Source organism: Ranitomeya variabilis, chromosome 4 (genome assembly GCF_051348905.1).
Source record: "Ranitomeya variabilis isolate aRanVar5 chromosome 4, aRanVar5.hap1, whole genome shotgun sequence".
Classification (NCBI taxonomy): domain Eukaryota; kingdom Metazoa; phylum Chordata; class Amphibia; order Anura; family Dendrobatidae; genus Ranitomeya; species Ranitomeya variabilis.
The window spans coordinates 417637711-417663162 of record NC_135235.1 but is presented as its reverse complement, the minus strand read 5'-3'; the positions used below and the strand labels follow the sequence as shown (position 1 = coordinate 417663162).

Here is a 25452-nt window from a genome sequence, read left to right as displayed (position 1 = left end):
GCCAGAAGGACTGTGGAGTGCGCCTTTGGCATCCTTGTCTCCAAATGGCGGATATTAGGATCCGCCATTAATCTGAAAACTGAGACAGTGGATGAGGTGGTGAAGGCGTGTGTGGTTCTCCACAATTATATTCTGGCCAAAGAGAGACTGAATGTGGAACTGGATGAACCCATAGCCAACCCATTGCCCGATTACCAGGATCATCCTCTGAGGACAAGTGTTGAAATTGCACAGATGAGGGATCGTTTTGCGGCCTATTTTGTGTCAGACTTTAGCCGTGTGTCCTGGCAAGATACAATGGTGTAGTGTTTATGTTTTACTGTTGGACTTTATTCTGGATTTAACTACACCAATAAATCCCTGTATTGTGATTCTGGTAATAAAATGATGTGCAATAAATCCGTTTTGGTTGGTTTGGTTATGTCACATTTGGCATCTACCTACAGTTCACTAATGTTAATGTGCCTTATCTAAAAATTTGTTAGCTTTCTTTTTAAAATATTGTTTAATAAAAAAAGTTTTCTCAGTTTTCTACCCTTTTTCAATGAACAAATTTATGACATAGCATATAAAATATTTATTTGTTGATAAGATCGCCGTGTATCGTTGTGTTTGACAGCAAAAACAACGATACCAGCGATGTTTTACACTGGTAACCAGGTAAAACAACGGGTTACCAAGCGCATGTCCGCGCTTAGTAACCCGATGGTTACCCTGGTTACCAGTGTAAAATGTAAACTAAAAAATAAAAATACATAAACTCATCTTCGCGTCCCCTGGCGTCCGCTTCCTTCACTGACTGAGCGCCGGCCGTAAAGTGAATGCACAGCACAGCGTTGATGTGACCGCTTTGCTGTGAGGGACGTCACTCAGTCAGTGCAGGGAAGCTGACGCCGGGCGATGCGATTGTGAATAGTGTTGAGCGATACCGTCCGATACTTGAAAGTATCGGTATCGTAAAGTATCGGCCGATACCGGCAAAGTATCGGATCCAATCCGATACCGATACCCGATACCAATACAAGTCAATGGGACTCAAGTATCGGACGGTATCCCTGATGGTTCCCAGGGTCTGAAGGAGAGTAAACTCTCCTTCAGACCCTGGGATCCATATAAATGTGTAAAATAAAGAATTAAAATAAAAAATATTGCTATACTCACCTCTCCGACGCAGCCTGGACCTCAGCGAGGGAACCGGCAGCGTTGTTTGTTTAAAATTCGCGCTCTTACTTGGTTACGTGAAGTCCCGGCTTGTGATTGGTCAGGGCGGCCATGTTGCCGGGACGCGGACCAATCACAGCAAGCCGTGACGAAATTACGTCACGGCTTGCTGTGATTGGTTAATGGCGGCCATGTTGCCGGGACGCGGACCAATCACAGCAAGCCGTGACGTAATTTCGTCACGGCTTGCTGTGATTGGTCCGCGTCCCGGCAACATGGCCGCCCTAACCAATCACAAGCCAGGACTTCACGTAACCAAGTAAAGCGCGAATTTTAAACAAACAACGCTGCCGGTTCCCTCGCTGAGGTCCAGGCTGCGTCTTTGAGGTGAGTACAGCAATATTTTTTATTTTAATTCTCTCTTACATTAATGTTGTTCCGATACCCGATACCACAAAAGTTTCGGATCTCGGTATCGGAAATTCCGATACAGCAAGTATCGGCCGATACCCGATACTTGCAGTATCGCAATGCTCAACACTAATTGTGAATATATATATTTTTTTTCATTTTACACTGGTAACCAGGGTAAACATCGGAAGTGCGCCCTGCGCTTAGCAACCCGATGTTTACCATGGTTACCCGAGGACCTCGGCATCGTTGGTCGCTGGAGAGCTGTACAGACAGCTCTCCAGCGACCAAATAGCGATGGTGCAGTGAATTGCATCATTGTATGTTTTGCTGCAGCATTGAGTGTGAAGGTAACTTTACCGTATGTGTCCACGTTCAGGATTGCATCCGTATTTGCTTAGTTTTTTTCATCAGTATTTGTAAGCCAAAACCAGGAAATAATTGAGCAAAATTAAAATAGAAACATATGCTCCACTTCTGCATTTATCACCCACTCCTGGTTTTGGCTACAAATATTTATTTTAGATCCTGGCAAATCCGGATGCAATCCTGAGCGTGGACACATACCCTTTGTGTTTGAAAACAGCTTTAGTGTTTGTAAACACCTCATACAGCAATGAAAGACACCCGAAGAAAAGGTAAAATTAAAAAAAAAAAAAAATTCTGTCTGACATTGCATATATGAGGTGTTTGAAGCACAAATAAACGGCGCACGGAGTGAATTTCCGAGAAGGATACTTGAAAATAAGAACACATATTTTACTCAAACAAATAAAGTTTTATTGGTGGCTAACAGGAAAAAAAAATGGAAAAGAAAATTAGGGGGGATCAACATCCGCTATCAGCGGTGAATGGTACGGTGGGGTTTTGGAACGGGGACGACGACTGCGAAAGAAGGAGGAGGAGGAGGAGGAGGAGGAGCCATATTCAAGTATGCTTGAAGGCAGGTCCAAACCCCCCGCAGGGTACACTAGGGAGACCGGATCATCACTAAGGGAGGGAGGAGGCAACACAAGCCTTCCATATTTTTGGCTTGCTTGGCCCTGGCTGCTCCTGCTGTGGCTAGAGCCACGACGAGATGTTGTCCATACTGGAGCAGCCAGAACCTCACTTGTTGCCTCTGTGTGTCGCCTCTTTTTTTTTTTTTCCCTCCCCCTGCGTCATCTCCCCCAGAAACACTCCTGCGGGAGGATGAGGGCCTGGCAGGAGCAGGAGTGGGCGGCACAGTGGTATGGTGCCTGTGGTGTCGTCTCCTGTGGTGGCGTCCCTCGGCACATGGACCTAGGTGGCGTGGCTGGAGTGGCTCTGCAGCAGTAGTCGGAGTCACGCTAGCCAGCGACGGCACTACGGGCAGTGTCGCTGACTGCGCGACCCGAGACTGCTGCAGAGCCCTCACATAGGAATTGTTGCAGTCCTGCATCACCGAAATCTGGAGTTCCGGCGTAAGGTGTTCCACCATGCCTTTCGCAATTGTGCTTAAAAAATGCTTTGCCGGATTTGAGAGCTCGGCTTCCAGCCTTTCAAGGCGCCGTTCCATACTGGACATTTGATCTCTCAACGCCTTGAAACCGTTCTGGAACACCGTGCCCAAGTGCAAAAATTCAAGCATGACTGACCTGTCCGAGGCACGCTGGCGCTGTCGGGAATTCCCGAACGAAGGTGCGCCAGAGGCCTCGGGCAGGGGAAAACCTGACGTACCGGCAGCCGGTTCTCCAGATGATGGTGGTGCAGGCCTGCTGTCGCTGTGGGAGGGCTGTGACGGTCCAGATGGCGATCCATGAAGTTCCGCTTCACAGGGGGGAGCTCGCTGGAGGGTGCTGCTGTGTGTCCTGTGAAAAGAAAAGGAAAAAATTAGTCTTCAATTAATAACCTATCACATACGCCAACTCCTGTAAAAAAATTTACATTACATGACACATCAAAACATTACAATCCCCTGTCTCTCAGTCTGTGTGGCCTATAATAAATTGCTGATTGTTATGGTCAAATGACCATTAGGGCTCACGATAATGATCATGGACATACCGACGGCAGAAAATGACTGTTCGTTCCCGCTGCAAAAGGCAATGCATACCCCTGTCATATTTTGACAAATTTTTGTGTCAAAAAATAACTTCAAGATGCCGTCTATGTTGCAAAAATAATATAAAATTTAAGGTCTATAAAAACAGTTAAAAAAAAGCAAAAAAAAAAACCTTACTTTGCTGATCTGATCGCAGGAATGTCCATGACGTTAGGATCATGTGATTCAGACGTCATCATTATTCCTGCGATCAGAACTACACTGACTCAGAACGTAACCTGTCATGGACTACAAGGACTCTCGCTTAACCTAAAAAAATTACCATTCCACTAGGGAAAAAGTTATGTGGATGGCCAATATGCTACGCTGACTACATGGATGGCCAATACACTATGTGCCTGGGAAAAGTACTATGTGGATACGTGGCTAGAACGTGTACTATGTGGCTGCGATATAGTGGCCTGCAAATCTACTATGTGTGTGGATGCACAATGTACGTGGCTGGTCAATGTACTATGTGGCTGGGCAATGTACTATGTGGCTGTGCAATATGGTATGTGGACAAAATACTTACTGTCGGCGGCCAAGGATCGGTCTTAGGAACTGTAGTGCCCTGTTGTACTTATAGGGCACCGACTTGGCCGCAGCAGCACCACTCCTCGATTGCTCCTCCTCTGCACGGAGCCCCTTATTGAACCGGTCCTTCATGGATCGCCATCTGGTCCTCAACTTTTTAACTGTGAATGCAAAGAAAAAAAAAGGTTACATATGTAGCATTTTAAATGGATAAAACAACCGTGTGTGATGTAAAGTTTACGCGTTGATAGCATCACACACGGTTGTGTTTATCCTGGCAAGATGGGTCATAGCAGCGTCTCAGCAATACTCACTAAAGGTGCCTTTGTCCGTGGCGGAGGCACTGTCAAAGCCATCCCACAGCGACTTTGCCACCTCTGCCCACAAACGCCTGATCACCACCTGGTCCATGTGCCGGGGGTCACGGCTGTCCCACAACGGGCCACGCTCCTGGATGCAGGATATGAGAAGGTCCACATCTATTCCTTGGTCCCGTTGTGAAACCTAGAAAAATTAGAAAACAAAAAGGTTACAAATATGCAAATATAAACAACCACCAGCACCTGTCATGATATGTACCTTTGCCCTATCCTTTGCCATTTGATGTATGTATATTGATGGTTTCTACACCTGTATTTTTGAATGTTTTTGTGCAGGGAGTTCAACTGTATGTTACCTTCCCCCAATACTTGCTGCCCTGAAAAGCTATAATGTAATTAAGCTTAGTAAACATCCCTAGTGAAACCAGGATGCTCCTAATGTTCCTCCCAGCAGGATGCTACTCAAAAAAAAATATAAAAAAAAAAAAAAAAATACTCACTTGCCGGCCTGACGACACATCTTGGCACCGATCTCCCTGCTCCCGCCGTGTGCCTTCCCCCTCACTTGAAGAAGCCTGTAAAAAAAAAAATGTATACAAAAATTATTGTCAATGCTACAAATGGCAGTGAATAGTAAGCAACTGGACATAATTACTCACCGCACTCCCCCTCGCCGATTGGCTATGCTCAGAGTCACTCGCCATTATTGGAAGTTTTCTCTGCAATGAAAAAATGAGCAAAAAATCACATCCAAAGCGAAAAATGCCACATACAATAAAACATTAAAACAACCACAATTGACTGTTGACTGATAGGACAATGCAAACTCAAAAAGCGCCACCACAACGCCATACATTGCAAGAGAAGGCAATAGAAGAAACAATACAAGACTAGAACCAAAAAAAATTAAGCAAAAAAAAACAAACATATGTCCAAATTTTAAAAATTAAAAACTTAAAAAATTAAAAAGAAAAAAAAAGGCACAATGAAATAGCAAACTAATGAACGACATACTTTACAATTACAACAAGACATGATCCAAAACAACATCATCTGGTGACATCTACCACAGAAATACATCTGAAAAAGGCGATAAATACCATTCTACATAATAAGCAATAAACATTACGGGACAACCGCTGTTCAAAATACAGCAACCCAAAAGATAAAACATAGTCAAATAGAAAAGAGAACACAAGAAATTTTTAAAAAAGGGCCCCACCAAAAAAAAAAAAATATATACTACACACTTGGCTATGGAAACATTCAAGACAGGAGATATACACTCACCGGCCACTTTATTATGTACACCATGCTAGTAACGGGTTGGACCCCCTTTTGCCTTCAGAACTGCCTCAATTCTTCGTGGCATAGATTCAACAAGGTGCTGGAAGCATTCCTCAGAGATTTTGGTCCATATTGACATGATGGCATCACACAGTTGCCGCAGATTTGTCGGCTGCACATCCCAAAGATGCTGCATACAAGGCAGGATGGATCCATGCTTTCATGTTGTTTACGCCAAATTCTGACCCTACCATCCGAATGTCGCAGCAGAAATCGAGACTCATCAGACCAAGCAACGTTTTTCCAATCTTCTACTGTCCAATTTCGATGAGCTTGTACAAATTGTAGCCTCAGTTTCCTGTTCTTAGCTGAAAGGAGTGGTACCCGGTGTGGTCTTCTGCTGCTGTAGCCCATCTGCCTCAAAGTTCGACGCACTGTGCATTCAGAGATGCTCTTAGGCCTACCTTGGTTGTAACGGGTGGCGATTTGAGTCACTGTTGCCTTTCTATCAGCTCGAACCAGTCTGCCCATTCTCCTCTGACCTCTGGCATCAACAAGGCATTTCCGCCCACAGAACTGCCGCTCACTGGATTTTTTTTCTTTTTCGGACCATTCTCTGTAAACCCTAGAGATGGTTGTGCGTGAAAATCCCAGTAGATCAGCAGTTTCTGAAATACTCAGACCAGCCCTTCTGGCACCAACAACCATGCCACGTTCAAAGGCACTCAAATCACCTTTCTTCCCCATACTGATGCTCGGTTTGAACTGCAGGAGATTGTCTTGACCATGTCTACATGCCTAAATGCACTGAGTTGCCGCCATGTGATTGGCTGATTAGAAATTAAGTGTTAACAAGAAGTTGGACAGGTGTACCTAATAAAGTGGCCAGTGAGTGTATATATGGAAGCCATACAGAAAACCACGTACCATAATCCAATTGAACATATAATGGCATATAGCAGCACAGAACAATACAATACAAATGAAACATCATAAATGTAGCCCCCCCACCAGCAAGAAAAGACACTCAAGGAAAGAAAAAAAAATGCCAACAGCATAATAAAACACAGCAAGACATGAGCCTAGAAAACGCCATACGGTTACCCCAACAATAGAAGCCAGAAAAAGACATGCACCACAAATTTTACAATATAAAAATCTTCCAAAAAAAAGTCATTGAACATCCGCATGACACAAGAACAACCAAAAATAAATCCAAAACCAATCCAAACCCAGCAAGGCCGCACACAAGAAACGCCAGCATATATCAGAAACACATTAAAAAAAACTGTTATTATTCAATAACAACCTACAGTGCCATAACCGTACAATATCACAGAGCAAACATTGCACAAATTAAATCAAAAACAAGAAATAAAACACAGAAAAAAATTATGCAAAGAGAAATATATACTTACAGGTTTGGAAAGCAGGTTGCTCCTCTCTCTGTCTGCTCTGAATAGTCTTGTGAAAGACAATGGCAAACCCCCCCCCCCTTTTTTTATATATATAGTCCTTTTTGTAAGTGTCTAGACAAAGTCTAGACAATGTTTTGCATTTTTTATTGGAAAACGCATGCGTCGTACAACGCACCACGACGCAAGTACTTGCGTCGTCTGCGTTGTCAATACAAGTCAATGGGAAAAAAGCCGCATCGACGACGCAAACACGACGCAAACACGACGCATGCGTTTTTTCCAAAGTCTGCGCCGCCCAAAAAATGCAACATGTTGCGTTTGCCGCGCCCTGACAGGTGCGCCCTAACGCCGCATGCGGCGTACAACGCACCAAAACGCATGACAACGCATGTACATGCGGCGCCATGCGGCCCCAATGTTAAAGATAGGGCCGCACGACGCATGCGTTTTGTTGCGGCGACGCCGCTGCGGCGCACACCGCAAATGTGAACGTAGCCTTAAATGTGTCTTTTCACAGTCCAACAGTTGTAGATTGTGACAGTCCATTTTATCCATTGATGTCCCATCACGGTTCCACAGCTGTGAAGAAGTTGAACACATATGTAAAAAACTTGATGTTGCTGAAGAAATGGCCATACTTTTAGAAGTGTGCAAATAGTGTCAAGAGATCTCTAAATATGTTGCACCACCGTCCATCTTTTGTATATTGTGTGCACTATTCCTTTCATCCATTGGTCAGTGCATTCTTCTCATATCTCATCAATGGATACCATTTCTTTTCTCTGCACCTAAAGAAAGGTACCATTCTAGATCATTTTCTTTGAAAGAATTTGGGCACAACATGAATATGGAAGGAAAGAGATTTGCCATCTCACCAGTTGACAAAGTTGTAAAAATTCTGAACCACTAGGCCACAAAAAAACGAATTTAAAAACATGTATGTTAGTCTTTAGGGCATGCACACATGATGTTAAAAAATCCAGCCTCCTCCAACCCCTTCAGCTGGCCATTCCATCTCCAAAAGTGGTGTATTTTTCACACCAAATTTCTAATTGTATAGGTTAAAAACTAGAAAGTGCCTGATGGTACAGAAAATTCAATGGTTCAGAAAACTAATAACTACACTGATGAACCCAAAAAGAATATGGAGGTGTTTGAAGAACTCAATTCTGATGAACAGCTCGCCTCTTTCAATGGCTAGAGTTGTAAGTAGGTGGTGTCCAGAACTTCTTAAATGTGTCTTTTCACAGTCCAACAGTTGTGGATTGTGACAGTCCATTTTATCCTCTGATGTCTCATCACGATTCTACAGCTGTGAAGAAGTTGAACACATATGTAAAAAACTTGATGTACCTGAAGAAATGGCCATACTTTTAGAGGTGTGCAAACAGTGTCAAGAGCTCTCTAAATATGTTGCACCACCATCCATCTTTTGTGTATTGTGTGCACTATTCCTTTCATCCATCGGTCAGTGCATTCTTCTCATATCTCATAAATGGATACCATTTCTTTTCTCTCCACCTAAATAAAGGTACCATTCTGGATCATTTTCTTTGAAAGAATTGGGGCACAACATGAATACGGAAGGAAACAGATTTGCCATCTCACCAGTTGACAAAGTTGTAAAAATTCTGGACCGTTAGGCCACAAAAAAAAACAAATTTAACAACATGTATGTTGGTCTTAGGACATGCACACATGGTGTTAAAAAATCCAGCCTCCTCCAACCCCTTCAGCTGGCCATTCCATCTCCAAAAGTGGTGTATTTTTCACACCAAATTTCCAATTGTATAGGTTAAAAACAAGTACAGAAAATTCAATTGTTCAGAAAACATAATAACTACATTGATAAACCCAAAAAAGAATATGAAGGCTCATTTGGAGAACTTGATTCTGATGAGGAGATGTACACTCATTCATGGCTAGATCTGTAGATAGGTGGTGTCCAGAATTTCCTAAGGCTAGGTTCACATATGCATTTTTTGTGCAGCGTATCATCTGCATGCGCAAACGCAAGCTTATGCTGTGCTTTTACTCTGCATCATCTTACGCATGACCCAAAAAAACCACTGCGTGTGCATGCATTTAAATGCATTTTGGCATGCATTTCCATTGTTTATGCTTATGGTGGAGGTGGTGAAATCATTTCCTAGACATGCGCCGTCTGAAGTACGCATGCGTATCGAATGCATGCGTATGCATGTCCTTGCGTACCAATGCATTCCCATAGACAGTAATGCGTTGTTTTGATGCACTCATCCGCAATCATCCGCATGTGCATGATTGCGCAATATTTCACACCTCAAAAAATATGCAATATGTTGTGTCATGATTCTCAATGGCGAGAGAACATAGCCCAGCATATATGAGAACTAGCTCTTGGAAGATGGAAACTATACTGACCATGAACTAAACCTGCCGCACAACTAGAAGTGGCCGGGTAGCATGCCTACGTTTTTTAACCCTAGATGCCCAGCGCCAGCCGGAGAACTACCTAATCCTAGCAGAGGAAAAGACAGTCCTGGCTCACCTCTAGAGAAATTTTCCCAAAAGGCAGACAGAGGCCCCCACATATATTGGCGGTGATTTTAGATGAAATGACAAACGTAGTATGAAAATAGGTTTAGCAAAATCGAGGTCCGCTTTCTAGATAGCAGGAAGACAGAAAGGACACTTTCATGGTCAGCAGAAAACCCTATCAAAACACCATCCAGAAATTCCTTTAAGACTCTAGCATTAACTCATAACACCAGAGTGGCAATTTCCGATCACAAGAGCTTTCCAGACACAGTAACGAAACAGCAGCTGTGAACAGGAACAAAATGCAAAAACACACAAGGACAAAAGTCCAACTTAGCTGGGAGTTGTCTAGTAGCAGGAACAAGCACAGAAGGCTTCTGATTACATTGTTGACCGGCAAGAAACTGACAGAGGAGCAAGGTTATATAGCGACTCCCACATCCTGATAGGAGCAGGTGAACAGAGGGGATGATGCACACAAGTTCAATTCCACAAGTGGCCACCGGGGGAGCCCAGAATCCAATTTCACAACAATGTTGCATTCGACGGACACACCGCGCAACGCGAAACGACTCATGCGTACACATCCGCATGTGAACTCATGTAAACACATGTCCCTGCGTACACCCTGTTAAAGAGATGTACGCATGACGCATGCGGATCATACGCTGTGCACAGATATGCTAATGTGAAACCAGACTACATGTATCTCTTCATAGTCCAACAGTTGTAGATTGTGCCACAGTCCTTTTATTTATTGATGAGACATTCTTCCTCTCATAATAGTTTTATAGCTGTAGAGAAGTTGTCACATATTGAAAATACTTGATCTTCCTAAAGCAATGTCCATTCATTAAGATTTGTATGCAAGTGCTTAGAGTCCAGAGCTCTCCAAATACTGTATATTGCACCACACTCCAATTTTTGAGTATTGTGCCACTATTCTTTTCATCCATCTTTCGGAGAGTTCTACTAATTTCTCGTCAGTGGACACCATTTCTCTTCCTTCCTCCTGGAGGTACCATTTTGGATGGCAATGTTTGAAAGCATTAGGGCCCAGGATGAATACGAAAGAAAAAAGATTAGCCAACTCAACAATTGTCAAGCGAGTAAATGTTCTGAAACAACAGGCCACCATAAGGCCACCATAAAATAATTTAACAACATGTATGTTAGTCTTCATGGCATGCATACATGATGTCAAAAATACCAGCCTCCTCCAACCCCTTCAGCTGGCCATTCCATCTCCAAAATTGGTGTATTTTTCACACCAAATTTCCAATTGTATACGTTAAAAACAAGAAAGTGCCTGATGGTACAGAACATCCAATGGTTCAGAAAACATAATAACTACATTGATAAACCCAAAAAGATATGTTTGAAGAACTCGATTCTGATGAAGAGCTCACTACTTTCAATGGCTAGAGTTGTAAGAAGGTGGTGTCCAGAATTTCTTAAATGTGTCTTTTCACAGTCCAACAGTTGTAGATTGTGACAGTCCATTTTATCCATTGATGTCCCATCACGGTTCTACAGCTGTGAAGAAGTTGAACACATATGTAAAAAACTTGATGTTGCTGAAGAAATGGCCATACTTTTAGAAGTGTGCAAATAGTGTCAAGAGCTCTCTAAATATGTTGCACCACCATCCATCTTTTGTGTATTATGTGCACTATTCCTTTCATCCATTGGTCAGTGCATTCTTCTCATATCTCATCAATGGATACCATTTCTTTTCTCTCCACCTAAAGAAAGGTACCATTCTAGATCATTTTCTTTGAAAGAATTTGGGCACAACATGAATATGGAAGGAAATAGATTTGCCATCTCACCAGTTGACAAAGTTGTAAAAATTCTGAACCGTTAGGCCACAAAAAAAACAAATTTAACAACATGTATGTTAGTCTTAGGACATGCACACATGGTGTTAAAAAATCCAGCCTCCTCCAACCCCTTCAGCTGGCCATTCCATCTCCAAAATTGGTGTATTTTTCATACCAAATTTCCAATTGTATAGGTTAAAAACTATGTTGCACCACCATCCATCTTTTGTGTATTGTGTGCACTATTCCTTTCATCCATTGGTCAGTGCATTCTTCTCATATCTCATCAATGGATACCATTTCTTTTCTCTCCACCTAAATAAAGGTACTATTCTGGACCATTTTCTTTGAAAGAATTGAGGCACAACATGAATACCAAAGGAAAGAGATTTGCCATTTCATCAATTGACAAAAATATAAATATTCTGAACCATCAGACCTTAAAAAACTAATTTAACAGCATGTATGTTAGTTTTTAGGGCATGCACACATGATGGTAGAACATCTAGTTTCCTCCAATCACTTTAGCTAACTACTTTACCTCTAAAATCGATGCATATTTTCACACCAATTTTTACAATCATTTTCCTCGCTTCCCTCTCCTCAGAAAGTTCATTGGCTCTAGAGGAAGCAGCTCTTGCTTTCATGTCTGCAAGCCTCGCTTCCCTCTGCTCAGAAAGTTCATTGGCCCTTGAGGAAGCAGCTCTTGTTTTCATGTCTGCAAGCCTCGCCTCCCTCTGCTCAAAAAGTTAATTGGCTCTTGAGGAAGCAGCTGCTGTTCTCATGTGTGTCAGCCTTGTTTCTAGGTCTTCACATTTTTTATTGGCCTGTAATGCAGCTTTTCTTTTCGCATCAGCTGTCATTCGTGCCATGGAATTCTTTTTCTTATGAGGCATTATTGTGGTAAAAATAGTCTGTAACTGGCAGTTTCTATATCCTCTCACATAGAGGTAATGTGACTGAAATCTGCCTTTCCACCAACACACCCTAACTGACATGCTATTACCTCACACAAGCTTTGTTATACTGAGAATGTCCTTTGTTGCCTATATTAACCAATCAGAGCTCAGATTAATATAGCAAAATAGAAGCTGAGTTGTGATTGGTTGCTATTGGCAGCCTGATAAATTCCCAGCCAACTGGAAGCCCTCCCCCCTGGCAGTATATATTAGCTCACACATACACATAATAGACAGGTCATGTGACTGACAGCTGCCTTATTTCCTATATGGTACATTTGTTGCTCTAGTAGTTTGTCTGCTTATTAATCTGATTTTTATTTTTGAAGGATAATACCAGACTTGTGTGTGTTTTAGGGCGAGTTTCATGTGTCAAGTTGTGTGTGTTGAGTTGCGTGTGGCAACTTTTGTGAGATGAGTTTTGTGTGGCGACATGCGTGTAGCAACTTTTTGTGTGTTGAGTTGCATTTGACAGGTTAGTGTAGCAAGTTGTGTGTAGCATGTTGTGTGCAGCAAGTTTTGCACGTGGCGAGTTTTATGTGGTGCATTTTGAGTATGTGCAAGTTTTGTGTGAGGCAACTTTTGCATGTGTTGCAACTTTTGTGCATGTGGCAATTTTTCCACGTGTGCAAGTTTTGCTTGTGGCGAGTTTTCCATGAGGTGAGTTCTGCACGTGTGGCGAGTTTTGCGTGAGCCTAGTTTTGCATGTGGCGAGTTTTGCATGTGGCGAGTTTTGCGCGTGGCGAGTTTTGAGCGGTGACTTTTGTGTTGCGACTTTTATGTGGCGAGGTTGGTGTATGTGTGGTGAAATGTGTGCTGAGGGTGGTATATGTGTTCAAGCACGTGGTAGTGTGTGGCGCATTTTGTGTGTGTGTTCATATCCCCGTGTGTGGTGAGTATCCCATGTCGGGGCCCCACCTTAGCAACTGTACGGTATATACTCTTTGGCACCATCGCTCTCACTCTTTGAGGCTGGTTTCACACTTGCGTTTTGATCTGCAGCGTTTTTAAAAAAAACGCATGTGGTGAAAAAACACATGTAAACGCGGCAAAACGCCGCGTTTTTTAGACACATGCGTTTTTGCATGCAAAAAAAAAAAATGCAGCGTTTTGCCGTGTTTACATGCGTTTTTTCCTGCGTTTGCGTTTTTTAAACGCATGCTGAGAAGTGTGTGACAGCTGCCAATCATCAAAATCAACTAGAAAACCCACTATAAACAGAAATAGTTAGGGTTAGGGTTAGGATCTCTAGTAACCATAGGGATCCTAACCCTAACCCTAACCCTAGGGATCCTAACCCTAACCATAACCCTAAGGGTTAGGATCCTAACCCTAACCCTAGGGATCCTAACCCTGGGAAGTTTAATTCTTTTGTGTGGTGGGTACAAGTATTTAGCCTGACTTGGGTACTGCCCTTGTCAGGGCAGGAGCAACACAGGGGCACGACTGGGGTAGTATAGTGATTACCTTTCTTCCCTCTCCCCCTTCAAGCATTAACAGGCTCCTGCCAAGAACTAACAACTAATTTGGTGAGACAAAACCATTTTTTATTGAGCACTGGTATGCACTGTTTGCACCTTATCACGTTTATTGTCCATAAAATGTTTTCATAAATAGTAGTATTAAAGGTTATGTTTTAAATTACTTTATAAAGGATTCTCTTGGCTATATATATATAATTCTTACTAGAGATTGATTTTGAAGTGTCTGGACCTGATACATCTTGCTTGTTATAAATATCCTAACCCTAACCCTAACCCTAGGGATCCTAACCCTAACTCTAACCCTAGGGATCCTAACCCTAACCATAACCCTAAGGGTTAGGATCCTAACCCTAACCCTAAGGGTTAGGGTTAGGATCCCTAGGGTTAGGGTTAGGGTTAGGATCCCTAGGGTTAGTATGGATCCTAACCTTAGGGTTAGGGTTAGGGTTAGGATCCCTAGTAACCCTAGGGTTAGGGTTAGGGTTTTCTTGTTTTTTCTTGTGTTTACGGTTAGGGTTAGGGTTTTCTTGTTTTTTCTTGTGTTTAGGGTTAGGGTTTTCTTGTTTTTTCTTGTGCTTTCTTGTGTTTTTCTATAAAAACGCATGCGTTTTTAACGCAAGCAAACGCATGTGCTTAAAAACGCATGCGTTTACATAGACAGCAATACATTTTTTTGCCGTGAATAAACGCATGTGTTTTTTTGCAGCAAAAAAACGCCGCTAGAAATTACTACAGGTTGCATTTCTGCAACTAAACGCATGCGTCAAAAAACGCATGCGTTGCCGAAAACGCGTCAAAACGCATCATGCTAAAAAACGCATGCGTTTTTTAATGTTAAGTATAGAAAAAAAACGCATGCGTTTTTTAGCGCTAAAACGCTGCAGATCAAAACGCAAGTGTGAAACCAGCCTAAGTCTCCCTTGTTCACATCTGGCAGCTGTAAATTTTCCTCCAACACTTTTCCTTTCACTTTTTCCCCATTACGTACATAGGGGCAAAATTGTTTGGTGAATTGGAACACGCGAGGTTAAAATTTCGCCTCACAACATAGCCTATGACGCTCTTGGGGTCTAGATGTGTGACTGTGCAACATTTTGTGGCTGTAGCTGCGACGGTGCAGATGCCAATCCCGGACATACACACATATATACATACACACATTCAGCTTTATATATTAGATAGACATTTACACATACGCACAAAATACATTTATATACAGTATACATGCAGTCATACTAATGAGCATCCTTATATACACATGTATACATTTACATATAGATGTAGTCACAAATATATACACATCGCCAATTTGCCATACATACACTTATATACAGTATCTCTATATACAACTATACCTGATATACATACACACATATATACATGAATACATACACTAATGAACATCCTGATATATACATAGATAATCATGCAGTGACAGAAGTATATGTATATACACATCACATGCATCTATACACACACCTAGAAATATTCATGAAACCATCTAAATTTAACGCAGCTCTTGCCCAAATTAACTATTTACAGCAGTTTCCACTATCTAAAGAACAATAAGTAAAGGAAGTTGTACTTGGTTGATAATATAGGCAACAGATTTCCTTCTTTCAGACATTAAATAGCTCGATACCTGGAGACAAGAAGCTGTTATAACTCACTCTGGCCACAAGATGGAGCCTCTACATAAATAGACGATCTCTGTACCTCCCGGCAGTTCCCCATTCCGCCGGCAGCTCCTCCGTTCCTCTCTGGTTGTGGCTCCTCCTCCGGTGGCCGAGACTCCTGACTTGCTTGCTGCTCCTCCGCGGTTTGGCAGGTAATGCGCGCAGCTTCCGTTAAAATCGTTAAACTGTAACTGACGCAACAGTGACGTCACAAGTTGATTCTAAAAGGGGTGAGGAAGGGGGGGGTCTGGCCGAGCTGTTGCTAACTTGCTATGCAGGGGAGTATTCCAATGTGATGGCTGTAAAAATGGTGGGTGCACTCCTGTGTCGTCATCAGTCACTGTATATAGTGCCCATCGGTCACTGTATATAGTGCCTATCAGTCACTGTATATAGCGCCCGTCAGTCACAGTATATAGTGCCCATCAGTCACTGTATATAGTGCTCATCAGTCCCTGTATATAGTGCTCATCAGTCACTGTATATAGTGCCTATCAGTCACTGTATATAGCGACCGTCAGTCACAGTATATAGTGCCCATCAGTCACTGTATATAGTGCACATCAGTCCCTGTATATAGTGCCTATCAGTCACTGTATATAGCGCCCGTCAGTCACAGTATATAGTGCCCATCAGTCACTGTATATAGTGCTCATCAGTCCCTGTATATAGTGCTCATCAGTCACTGTATATAGTGCCTATCAGTCACTGTATATAGCGACCGTCAGTCACAGTATATAGTGCCCATCAGTCACTGTATATAGTGCTCATCAGTCACTGTATATAGTGCTCATCAGTCACTGTATATAGTGCCCATCGGTCACTGTATATAGTGCCCATCGGTCACTGTATATAGTGCCTATCAGTCACTGTATATAGCGCCCGTCAGTCACAGTATATAGTGTGCTCATCAGTTACTGTATATAGTGCACATCAGTCCCTGTATAGAGTGCTCATCAGTCACTTTATTTAGTGCTCATCAGTCACTGTATATAGTGCCCATCGGTCACTGTATATAGTGCCCATCGGTCACTGTACATAGTGCCCATCGGTCACTGTATATAGTGCTCATCAGTCACTTTATATAGTGCTCATCAGTCACTGTATATAGTGCCCATCGGTCACTGTATATAGCGCTCATCAGTCACTGTATATAGTGCTCATCAGTCACTGTATACAGCACTCATCTGTCACTGTATATAGCGCTCATCAGTCACTGTTTATAATGCCCATCAGTCACTGTATATAGCGCTCATCAGTTACTGTATACAGCGCTCATCAGTCACTGTATATAGTGCCCATCAGTCACTGTATATAGTGCTCATCAGTCACTGTATATAGCGCTCATCAGTCACTGTATATAGTGCTCATCAGTCACTGTATATAGTGCCCATCAGTCACTGTATATAGTGCTCATCAGTCACTGTATATAGTGCTCATCAGTCACTGTATATAGCGCTCATCAGTCACTGTATATAGTGCTCATCAGTCACTGTATATAGCGCTCATCAGTCACTGTATATAGTGCTCATCAGTCACTGTATATAGTGCTCATCAGTCACTGTATATAGCGCTCATCAGTCACTGTATATAGTGCTCATCAGTCACTGTATATAGCGCTCATCAGTCATTGCATATAGCGCTCATCTGTCACTGTATATAGCGCTCATCTGTCACTGTATATAGTGCTCATCAGTCACTGTATATAGTGCTCAGTCACTATATATAGTGCTCATCAGTCACTATGTATTGCTCATCAGTAACTATATATAGTGCTCATTTTTTACTTTGTATAGTGTTCAGTCACTGTATATAGTGCTCATCAGTCGCAATGTATTATGATCATCAGTCACTGTATATAGTGCTCATCAGTCAGTGTATAGTGATCATCAGTCACTGTATATAGTGCTCTTCAGTAACTTTATATAGTGTTCATCAGTGGCAGTATATAGTGCTCTTTAGTCACTGTATATAGTGCTCATCAGTGACAGTATATAGTGATCATCAGTCACTGCATATAGTGCTCATCAGTTCCAGTGTATAGTGATCATCAATCACTATATATAGTGCTCATCAATCAGTGCATAGTTCTCATTAGTCACTGTATATAGTGCTAATTATTTACTGTATATAGTGCTCAGTCACAGTGTATAGTGATCATCAGTCTGTCACAATTCAACTGGCGAGTGACCTGGGGCACCTTTCCTGGCCCTAACACTAGGGGGCGCCGTAGCCCGCGCTGTTCCCTGGGATACTTCAGATGGCGAAGATGTTGGGGCCTCCGCCCTTGCCTTTTCTCCTACAACAGCCCTACGTCTGTCCCCTTCCCCCACCCGGGGAAGAGAGGCGCTACTGTGTACTGCAGTACACCAACCTGACAGACAGGGGGACAAAGACTAGGGTTTAAAGAGAACTCCACACACACAAAATATACACTCACATTTAACAGAAGTATACACCAGAGTGTGTAGAAGAGGGGGAAGAAAGTAAAACGGGAAAGGATAAGGACTTTCCAAGCGTACAAACCAAGCAACAATCGCTAAGGCTGGTTTCACACTTGCGTTTGGCTGGTCTGCGTATGGCTGCGTACATCGTCCCTTAAGCTCCTACTATGCTCTGCCTACTTCTGCATGCGTCCTGCGTACCTTTCTTTAACATCCGCATACAATGCGTGTCCCTTTGTACCCAATGTTAAAGACAGGTATGCAGGACGACGCAGGACGCATACGGAAGTAGGCAGAGCATATGGAGCGGCCCCCAAACGCAGGGCAGTGGGGTACTCAGTACCGGGTCCCTTCTGTCTCGGTTCTGGGGATGTCACGGTGGCCCGACCCGGTCCGTGGCCCTGCTAAGGGGCGCTCAATTAAAGGTGTAGGTGAGAGTTTGTCAAGTGTTCGTGACGCCACCTGTGGTGTTCGGCCAGGGTGACCGACGCTGCTAGGGGTCCGCTGGGGTGATGGAATGGCAGCTAGATGGTGTAACTTCCCACAGGTGAAGTATGTCCCCAGGGCTTCCCTTGATGAGTAGATGGTAATGGTGTAGGTCGCAGTAAATGACGAGGACACAGGGTTGCAGTCTCTTTACCTCTTTACTGAAGGCTTCAGCATCCGCAATCCAGAGCACTGCTAACAGGGCTGGCTGAGACCGGCCGGTCCGAAGGCACATCCAGAGTTCCCTTTGCTGGTGGAAATCAGTAGCCTTCCTACTAGCGCCTGGGTGTTGTAGTACCTCCCTGCTGAGCACCACGGGATAGTCCTCACAACTGTCGTGTATGTTTCTGTTCTTTCTCTCCGTCCCCCAGTTGGTATGGATAGGACGCACCCGTATGACGGGGTAGGCCTGGAGTTATTTTATAGGGACCCTAGAGACGCCCCTCTCCCACAATTGCCTCTGTTGTCTTCTTTAGGTGTAAAGGTGAGACAGCCAACCTAGAGTTAACTGCCCTGCCGTAGTTCAAAGTAATGCGTAGAGCCTATTACTTCCTCGGCGTTCCGGCCGCCGGCTACGCGCCTCAGAAGGATGTTGCCGATCTTGGGGCACGACTCCTCCTGGTTCTATCTCCTTTGTGCTGTGATCTCGTTTCTCACTTCTCCAGAATATACTCCGCTTCGTGTCCTTTCTTAGGATGCCGCTGCAATGAGGTGCAGGCGCGGCTCCGTAACGATCTGTCTCGTGCTAGGCCACTGTCAGGATCCCACCCATGACAGGGACCTCCCTGGGTCTTCCCAAGCAACGCTCTCCTCTCACTAGATGTTACCTGGGCAAAACCCAGTCAGCTCCTCCCTAACTTCCTATCCGACCCCCAGTTTTACCAGAGTGTGAGGAGTGGCCTAATAGATAGAACCTTTTGCTCCCCCTGGTGGCCGGAGTGTGAAGTGTAATGTGTGACTGTGATACCTGGTCAGGTGAACTCTTTTAGTACAATCAGACGTACCATCACTCCCCTTAGCGGCAGAGCGACAGTACTGCACAACCAGGACTCTGGGGCGCTGCACTTAGGCGAAGCTTAACCCCTTAAGCCCGTATGACGTACTATACCGTCGAGGTGGGGTGGGCCTTAATTCCCGGTGACGGGATAGTACGTCATACGCGATCGGCCGCGCTCACGGGGGGAGCGCGGCCGATCGCGGCCGGGTGTCGGCTGCATATCGCAGCTGACATCCGGCACTATGTGCCAGGAGCGGTCACGGACCACCCCCGGCACATTAACCCCCGGCACACCGCGATCAAACATGATCGCGGTGTACCGGCGGTACAGGGAAGCATCGCGCAGGGAGGGGGCTCCCTGCGTGCTTCCCTGAGACGATCGGTACAAGGTGATGTACTCACCTCATACCGAACGTCTTCTCCCTGCAGGCCCCGGATCCAAAATGGCCGAGGGGCTGTATCCGGGTCCTGCAGGGAGCACTTCCGGGTCGGAGCAGGCTGCAGATGAAAGCTGCAGCCTGCTCCGATGAAAGTATGATCGCGGATCTGATAGAGTGCTGTGCACACTATCAGATCTGCGATCTGTGATGTCCCCCCCTGGGACAAAGTAAAAAAGTAAAAAAAAAAATTTCCACATGTGTAAGAAAAAAAAAAAAAAATTCCTAAATAAATAATAATAAAAAAAAAAATATTATTCCCATAAATACATTTCTTTATCTAAAAAAAACAAACAAAAACAATAAAAGTACACATATTTAGTATCGCCGCATCCGTAACGACCCAACCTATAAAACTGGCCCACTAGTTAACCCCTTCAGTAAACACCGTAAGAAAAAAAAAAAAAAACGAGGCAAAAAACAACGTTTTATTACCATACCGCCGAACAAAAAGTGGAATAACACGCGATCAAAAAGACGGATATAAATAACCATGTTACCGCTGAAAACGACATCTTGTCCCGCAAAAAACGAGCCACCATACAGCATCATCAGCAAAAAAATAAAAAAGTTATAGTCCTCAGAATAAAGCGATGCCAAAATAATTATTTTTTCTATAAAATAGTTTTTATCGTATAAAAGCGTCAAAACATAAAAAAATGATATAAATGAGGTATCGCTGTAATCGTACTGACCCGACGAATAAAACTGCTTTATCAATTTTACCAAGCGCAGAACGGTATAAACGCCTCTCCCAAAAGAAATTCATGAATAGCTGGTTTTTGGTTATTCTGCCTCACAAAAATCGGAATAAAAAGTGATAAAAAATGGTCACGTGTCCGAAAATGTTACCAATAAAAACGTCAACTCGTCCCGCAAAAAACAAGACCTCACATGACTCTCTGGACCAAAATGTGGAAAAATTATAGGTCTCAAAATGTGGAGACGCAAAAACTTTTTTGCTATAAAAAGCGTCTTTTAGTCTGGTTTCACACTTGCGTTTTTATCTGCATGCGTTTTTTTAAAAAACCGCATGTGTGAAAAAATGCATGTAAACGCGGTAAAACGCATGCGTTTTTATAGAAAAACACAAGAAAACAAGAAAAAAACAAAAAACCCTAACCCTACCCCTAACCTGAAATACGTGGCACTGAAATACGTGGCACTGAAATATACGTTTATATACGTATATACGTATATAAGTGCCACGATATTTCAGTGGCCACGTATTTAAGTGCCACGTATTTAAGTGCCACGTATTTAAGTGCCACGTATTTAACACTAGGACTACTGGACTCGTGACCCCGCCTAGAACTACTGAAAGGAGTCATTTTGACTCCTTGCTTGTTTTCGTTTATTTTTAGAGTTTCATTTGTGGTTATTTATTAATAATTATATTTTTTGTAATGTATTATTATTGTGAGATCCAACAGTAATGCTTTTGATTGTTTTTTTTCTGCTTTTCTTATTTTTCTACAGAAAATAATAATTATAATAGACGTTTTTCAAACATTTTTTTTTATTCAAGTGCACACATATAAACAACAACTGAAGAACAAAAAGCAGAGAAAATGTAGGTGGAGGAGCATAAAAATGAAAATATGGCGCAGAATTCACCTTCTAAACATTTGGTGTTTTGCATTTTAAGCATTGCCTTTGATTTATGGCAGTACATTGCCCACACAAAGACTTACCACAAGTCTTACAATTGCCGACAGATCTATTTTTCTTGCACTTTTCTTTGATCTGGCAAAATTTTGTTTGAACCATCACTTCTGAACATGTAGAAACTTGGGACGTGGAACCCTTTTCCCTATCTGTGACATAAGGACCACTCAACTCTCTCACAAGCGTTTGCAAAAATGCCTTGCGTGACATTTTTTGGTGGGTAATCTCCTTGAATATTATACATGCATTTATACCCGCAAAGTCTAAGGCATTTTCAAATGCATGAACAGGCCATCTCCTTGTGGATGTTCGTGTGGTATATTTTCGTGCCATTTGATCCACTACATCTACTCCATATTTTGTTTCATTGTAAAACTTTACCGTTTCTGGAGTTTTTTTAGCGGAATCAGACGCAACAACAACATCTGGATGGACGGAACTCAAAATGACAACATTTTTGTTGGGCTTTCCTTGATATACTGTAAGTGTAAAATTGTCTTCATTTCTAAACACTTTAGTGTTGTACAATTCCTCTTTCATGGATTTTATTTCTTTAGGCACTTCTCGCCTTATCTTATTCAGTGTTCCCACGATGGTTGTTCCTTTGCTTTTTAGCTGTTTAGCTAATTTTACTGAAGTAAAATAATTATCGGTTGTAACATTGCGACCTTTTTTCAAAAACGGGTCCAATAACTTCATTACCACATGGTCAGCTAAACGGTCCTCAGCACAGCATGTGTCATCTTTGCCTAGATAAGGGAAGCCATTTGCCAGATATTTGCTCTCCTTATCAACAGCTAGCCAATATTTGTGGCCATATTTATCTGGTTTGGAAGGCATGTACTGCGTGAATGGACACCTAGTTTTGCTTGGGAAAAGTTGCTCATCCACCGTTATGTATGGGCCAGGTTTGTAACACGCAATACAATTTGCAATAAACCTGTCCCACACAGTAGAAAATAGAGCAAACTTGTCCGTTTGCAGTCTCTCCGTTCGAGTAGATTTCTCATCAAATCTGAGAAACCTCATAATTTCAACAAAGCGGTCCCTAGACATTGTCGCTTTGCAAAACGGTATTCCCCAGTCATTACACCAAATACTGCTAATCGAGTGACGGTTCGTGCCAGATATTCCACGAGCATAGAATATCGCAATGAATGCATCTAGCTCCTCATCAGATAGAGTAAACTGTAAATTATTGTTCCTGCATGCTTCTGCAAGCGTACAGTTCTTTATATGTGTCAATATATATGAATCAAAAAATAAACGCCATGCGCTCAAAGGACTATCGATAATGATATTTCTTCTGGCGTATCCTGTAGGGCCAGGTGCTTCTCGAAGAATATTTTGGCTGTCACGCCTACCAGGCAAGTGTTGTCCAATTTCAACAGGTTTCCATTGAATACCATCCGCTGAAACTAGTATTCCTTCAGATTCGCCTTCTCTGGTGTTTGTTGTTGCATTACCTTCGCCGCCATCGTTATCTGTTGTTCTTTCATTTCTGGGACGTTTTGCTGATTTTTTCTGTCCACGACCAGGAGGATGGTCACGAGGCAACATAACTGCATGAGCCCGATCCCCAGTTGATGTGCTTGGAATATCTGGAAAAAAGTTGATGAATATTTAGAATTTTTGTTTTGTAAGGGTCCGTGCACACTGGCTGGATTAGCGGCGGAATATCCGACCGGATATTCTCACCACAATCCGGCCCGTACCTGCCCGCTCAGGTACAGAGCGGAGTTTCATACCTGAAGCTCCGCTCCGAACCCCGGGCTGGAGCCGCTGTCTGTGACGGAGCCGTGCTCGCGCGTAAGCAAGCGCTGCTCTGTCCCTGACAGCGGCTCCAGCCCGGGGTTCGGAGCGGAGCTTTAGGCATGAGCGGGCAGGTACGGCCTGTATTGCGGCAAGAATATCCAGATGGCTATTCAGCCAGAATTCTGCTAGTGTGCGCAGGCCCTAACTCAGTGTGTGGAAGAACAAATAAATACACATAACTACTTACCTTCTGGATTTGTTCCTTCTGAGTCTTCAGATTCACTTGATATGTTCTGAGGAATGAAATCTTCATCACTGTCAGAATCAAATACATGTTCCTGCAATTCGGATTCCGATTCATCCTCCGGTATGGATTGCAAAGTAGCCAGAATATCCTGAGGCTTTATCAAACGTCTTCTCTCCATATTCCTCACAAATTCCATAATTCTATATAGTTCCCTGCTGAAAAATAGAAATGAAATGAAAACTAAAAGAAATAATAACTGTTCTGCCACCTTCAAAAGTAGGTGGGCTGAATCAGTTGACAGACAGCTAAACTATTTCATAACAATTCATACCTGTATGAGTCTTCAGAGCTTGTATGTCTGCGTCTGTTCTCTTTGTCTCTTCAGCTGAACTGAAAGTTAGGGCCCCTTCACACTGGTCGATTCTGCTACGATTACGACGCATTTGCGTCATATTCGACATCGCAGTACGAGCTCGTAGCCAGCGGTCACACTCTACGATGTTAACGCTTTTTCTGACGTAGTTGCGATGTGAACGTCACGCGTCGCAATCGTACGCTACCCTTCACACCGCCATAGTCCTACGACTCCGAGCGTGACGTATTACCAGCATGGGCGTGCTAAAACGTCACGCCCAATCAGGAGACAGGTATGCGGAAGCCCAACCCACGTAGTCGCATTACGAGCTCGTATGACCGCCGTCACATACTACGATTTCGACCGCCACAGCGAGACATTTACGACGAAAGAAAGTTCTGCTCTTTCTTTCACATCGTACGATGCTGGGCTGCGTCGCAGATCGTAACGCCATGTCACACTTTGCAACCTCGGAACGAGGACGGATAAACGTCACAAATCGAACGCTCGTTCAGACTTTGATTGCACAGTGTGAAGGGGCCCTAAAGTTACTATCCAGAATACTGTCTCCTGCTAGGACCTTAGAAAAACACCACCCTTCATTAGCATAAGATAAGAGCCTAGAGTAAACAAGCTATTTTGTTCAGCATTACACAGTAATACAAGCAGGTAAAACACAAGGAAAATGTGAAAAGTTGACATGTAAATTGAACTACATCTATATGAACATAAGGATAAATAAGACAGAGTGAAAAAATTATGCACAAAACTTTATAGCAACATTTAGTGACAAAAGGACCTCAAAATATAGTAGGGAGTCAAAATGACTCCCTTCAGTAGTTCTTGGTAAATTTTGAAAAAAACGCGCAAATTTTTTACCAAAATTATTTATTCTCACAAAATCTTTTTTCACATCATGTTTGAGGAAAAGTCACCGAGTTTCAAGCCGGAATTCTGAAAAATGTAGTCACAGAAGAGAAATAAAAAACGAAAGGAGTCAAAATGACTCCATCAGTAGTTCTAGTGTTAAGTGCCACGTATTTACGTGCCACGTATTTTTCAGTGCCTGAAATACGTGGCACTGAAATACGTGGCACTGAAATATCGTGGCACTGAAATATCGTGGCACTGAAATATCGTGGCACTGAAGTATTTACGTGCCACGTATTTTTCAGTGCCTGAAATACGTGGCACTGAAATACGTGGCACTGAAATACGTGGCACTGAAATATTGTGGCACTGAAATACGTGGCACTGAAATACGTGGCACTTAAATACGTGGCACTTAAATACGTGGCTCTTAAATACGTGGCACTTATATACGTGGCACTTATATACGTGGCACTTATGACTGTCAGAAAATGTTCAGTAAACGGTTAGGGGTGAGGTTAGGGGTAGGGTTTCA

At 43.0% G+C, this 25452-nt stretch overlaps 2 protein-coding genes across 4 annotated transcripts; both read right to left on the bottom strand.

Moving 5' to 3' along the window:
* Positions 1–2337: 2337 nt before the first annotated feature.
* On the bottom strand, positions 2338–15802 carry LOC143765061 (uncharacterized). 3 transcript variants are annotated; one of them, XM_077251340.1, is made up of 6 exons: positions 15625–15802; positions 5151–5210; positions 4992–5066; positions 4486–4675; positions 4170–4332; positions 2338–3401 (listed from the first exon to the last, which is right to left on the bottom strand). In XM_077251340.1, exons 2-6 carry the CDS (start codon positions 5193–5195, stop codon positions 2543–2545), a joined length of 1332 nt encoding a protein of 443 aa, XP_077107455.1. In that variant the 5' UTR covers positions 5196–5210; positions 15625–15802; the 3' UTR covers positions 2338–2542. The 3 variants fall into 3 exon arrangements, with proteins under 3 accessions (XP_077107455.1, XP_077107456.1, XP_077107454.1); XM_077251341.1 differs by having other exon boundaries at positions 15653–15802; XM_077251339.1 differs by lacking the exon at positions 15625–15802 and having other exon boundaries at positions 5151–6093.
* On the bottom strand, positions 5195–23983 carry LOC143767903 (uncharacterized). The gene is made up of 3 exons (XM_077256424.1): positions 23693–23983; positions 22661–23291; positions 5195–5210 (listed from the first exon to the last, which is right to left on the bottom strand). Exons 1-3 carry the CDS (start codon positions 23886–23888, stop codon positions 5195–5197), a joined length of 843 nt encoding a protein of 280 aa, XP_077112539.1. The 5' UTR covers positions 23889–23983.
* Between the last annotated feature and the right edge of the window lie 1469 nt (positions 23984–25452).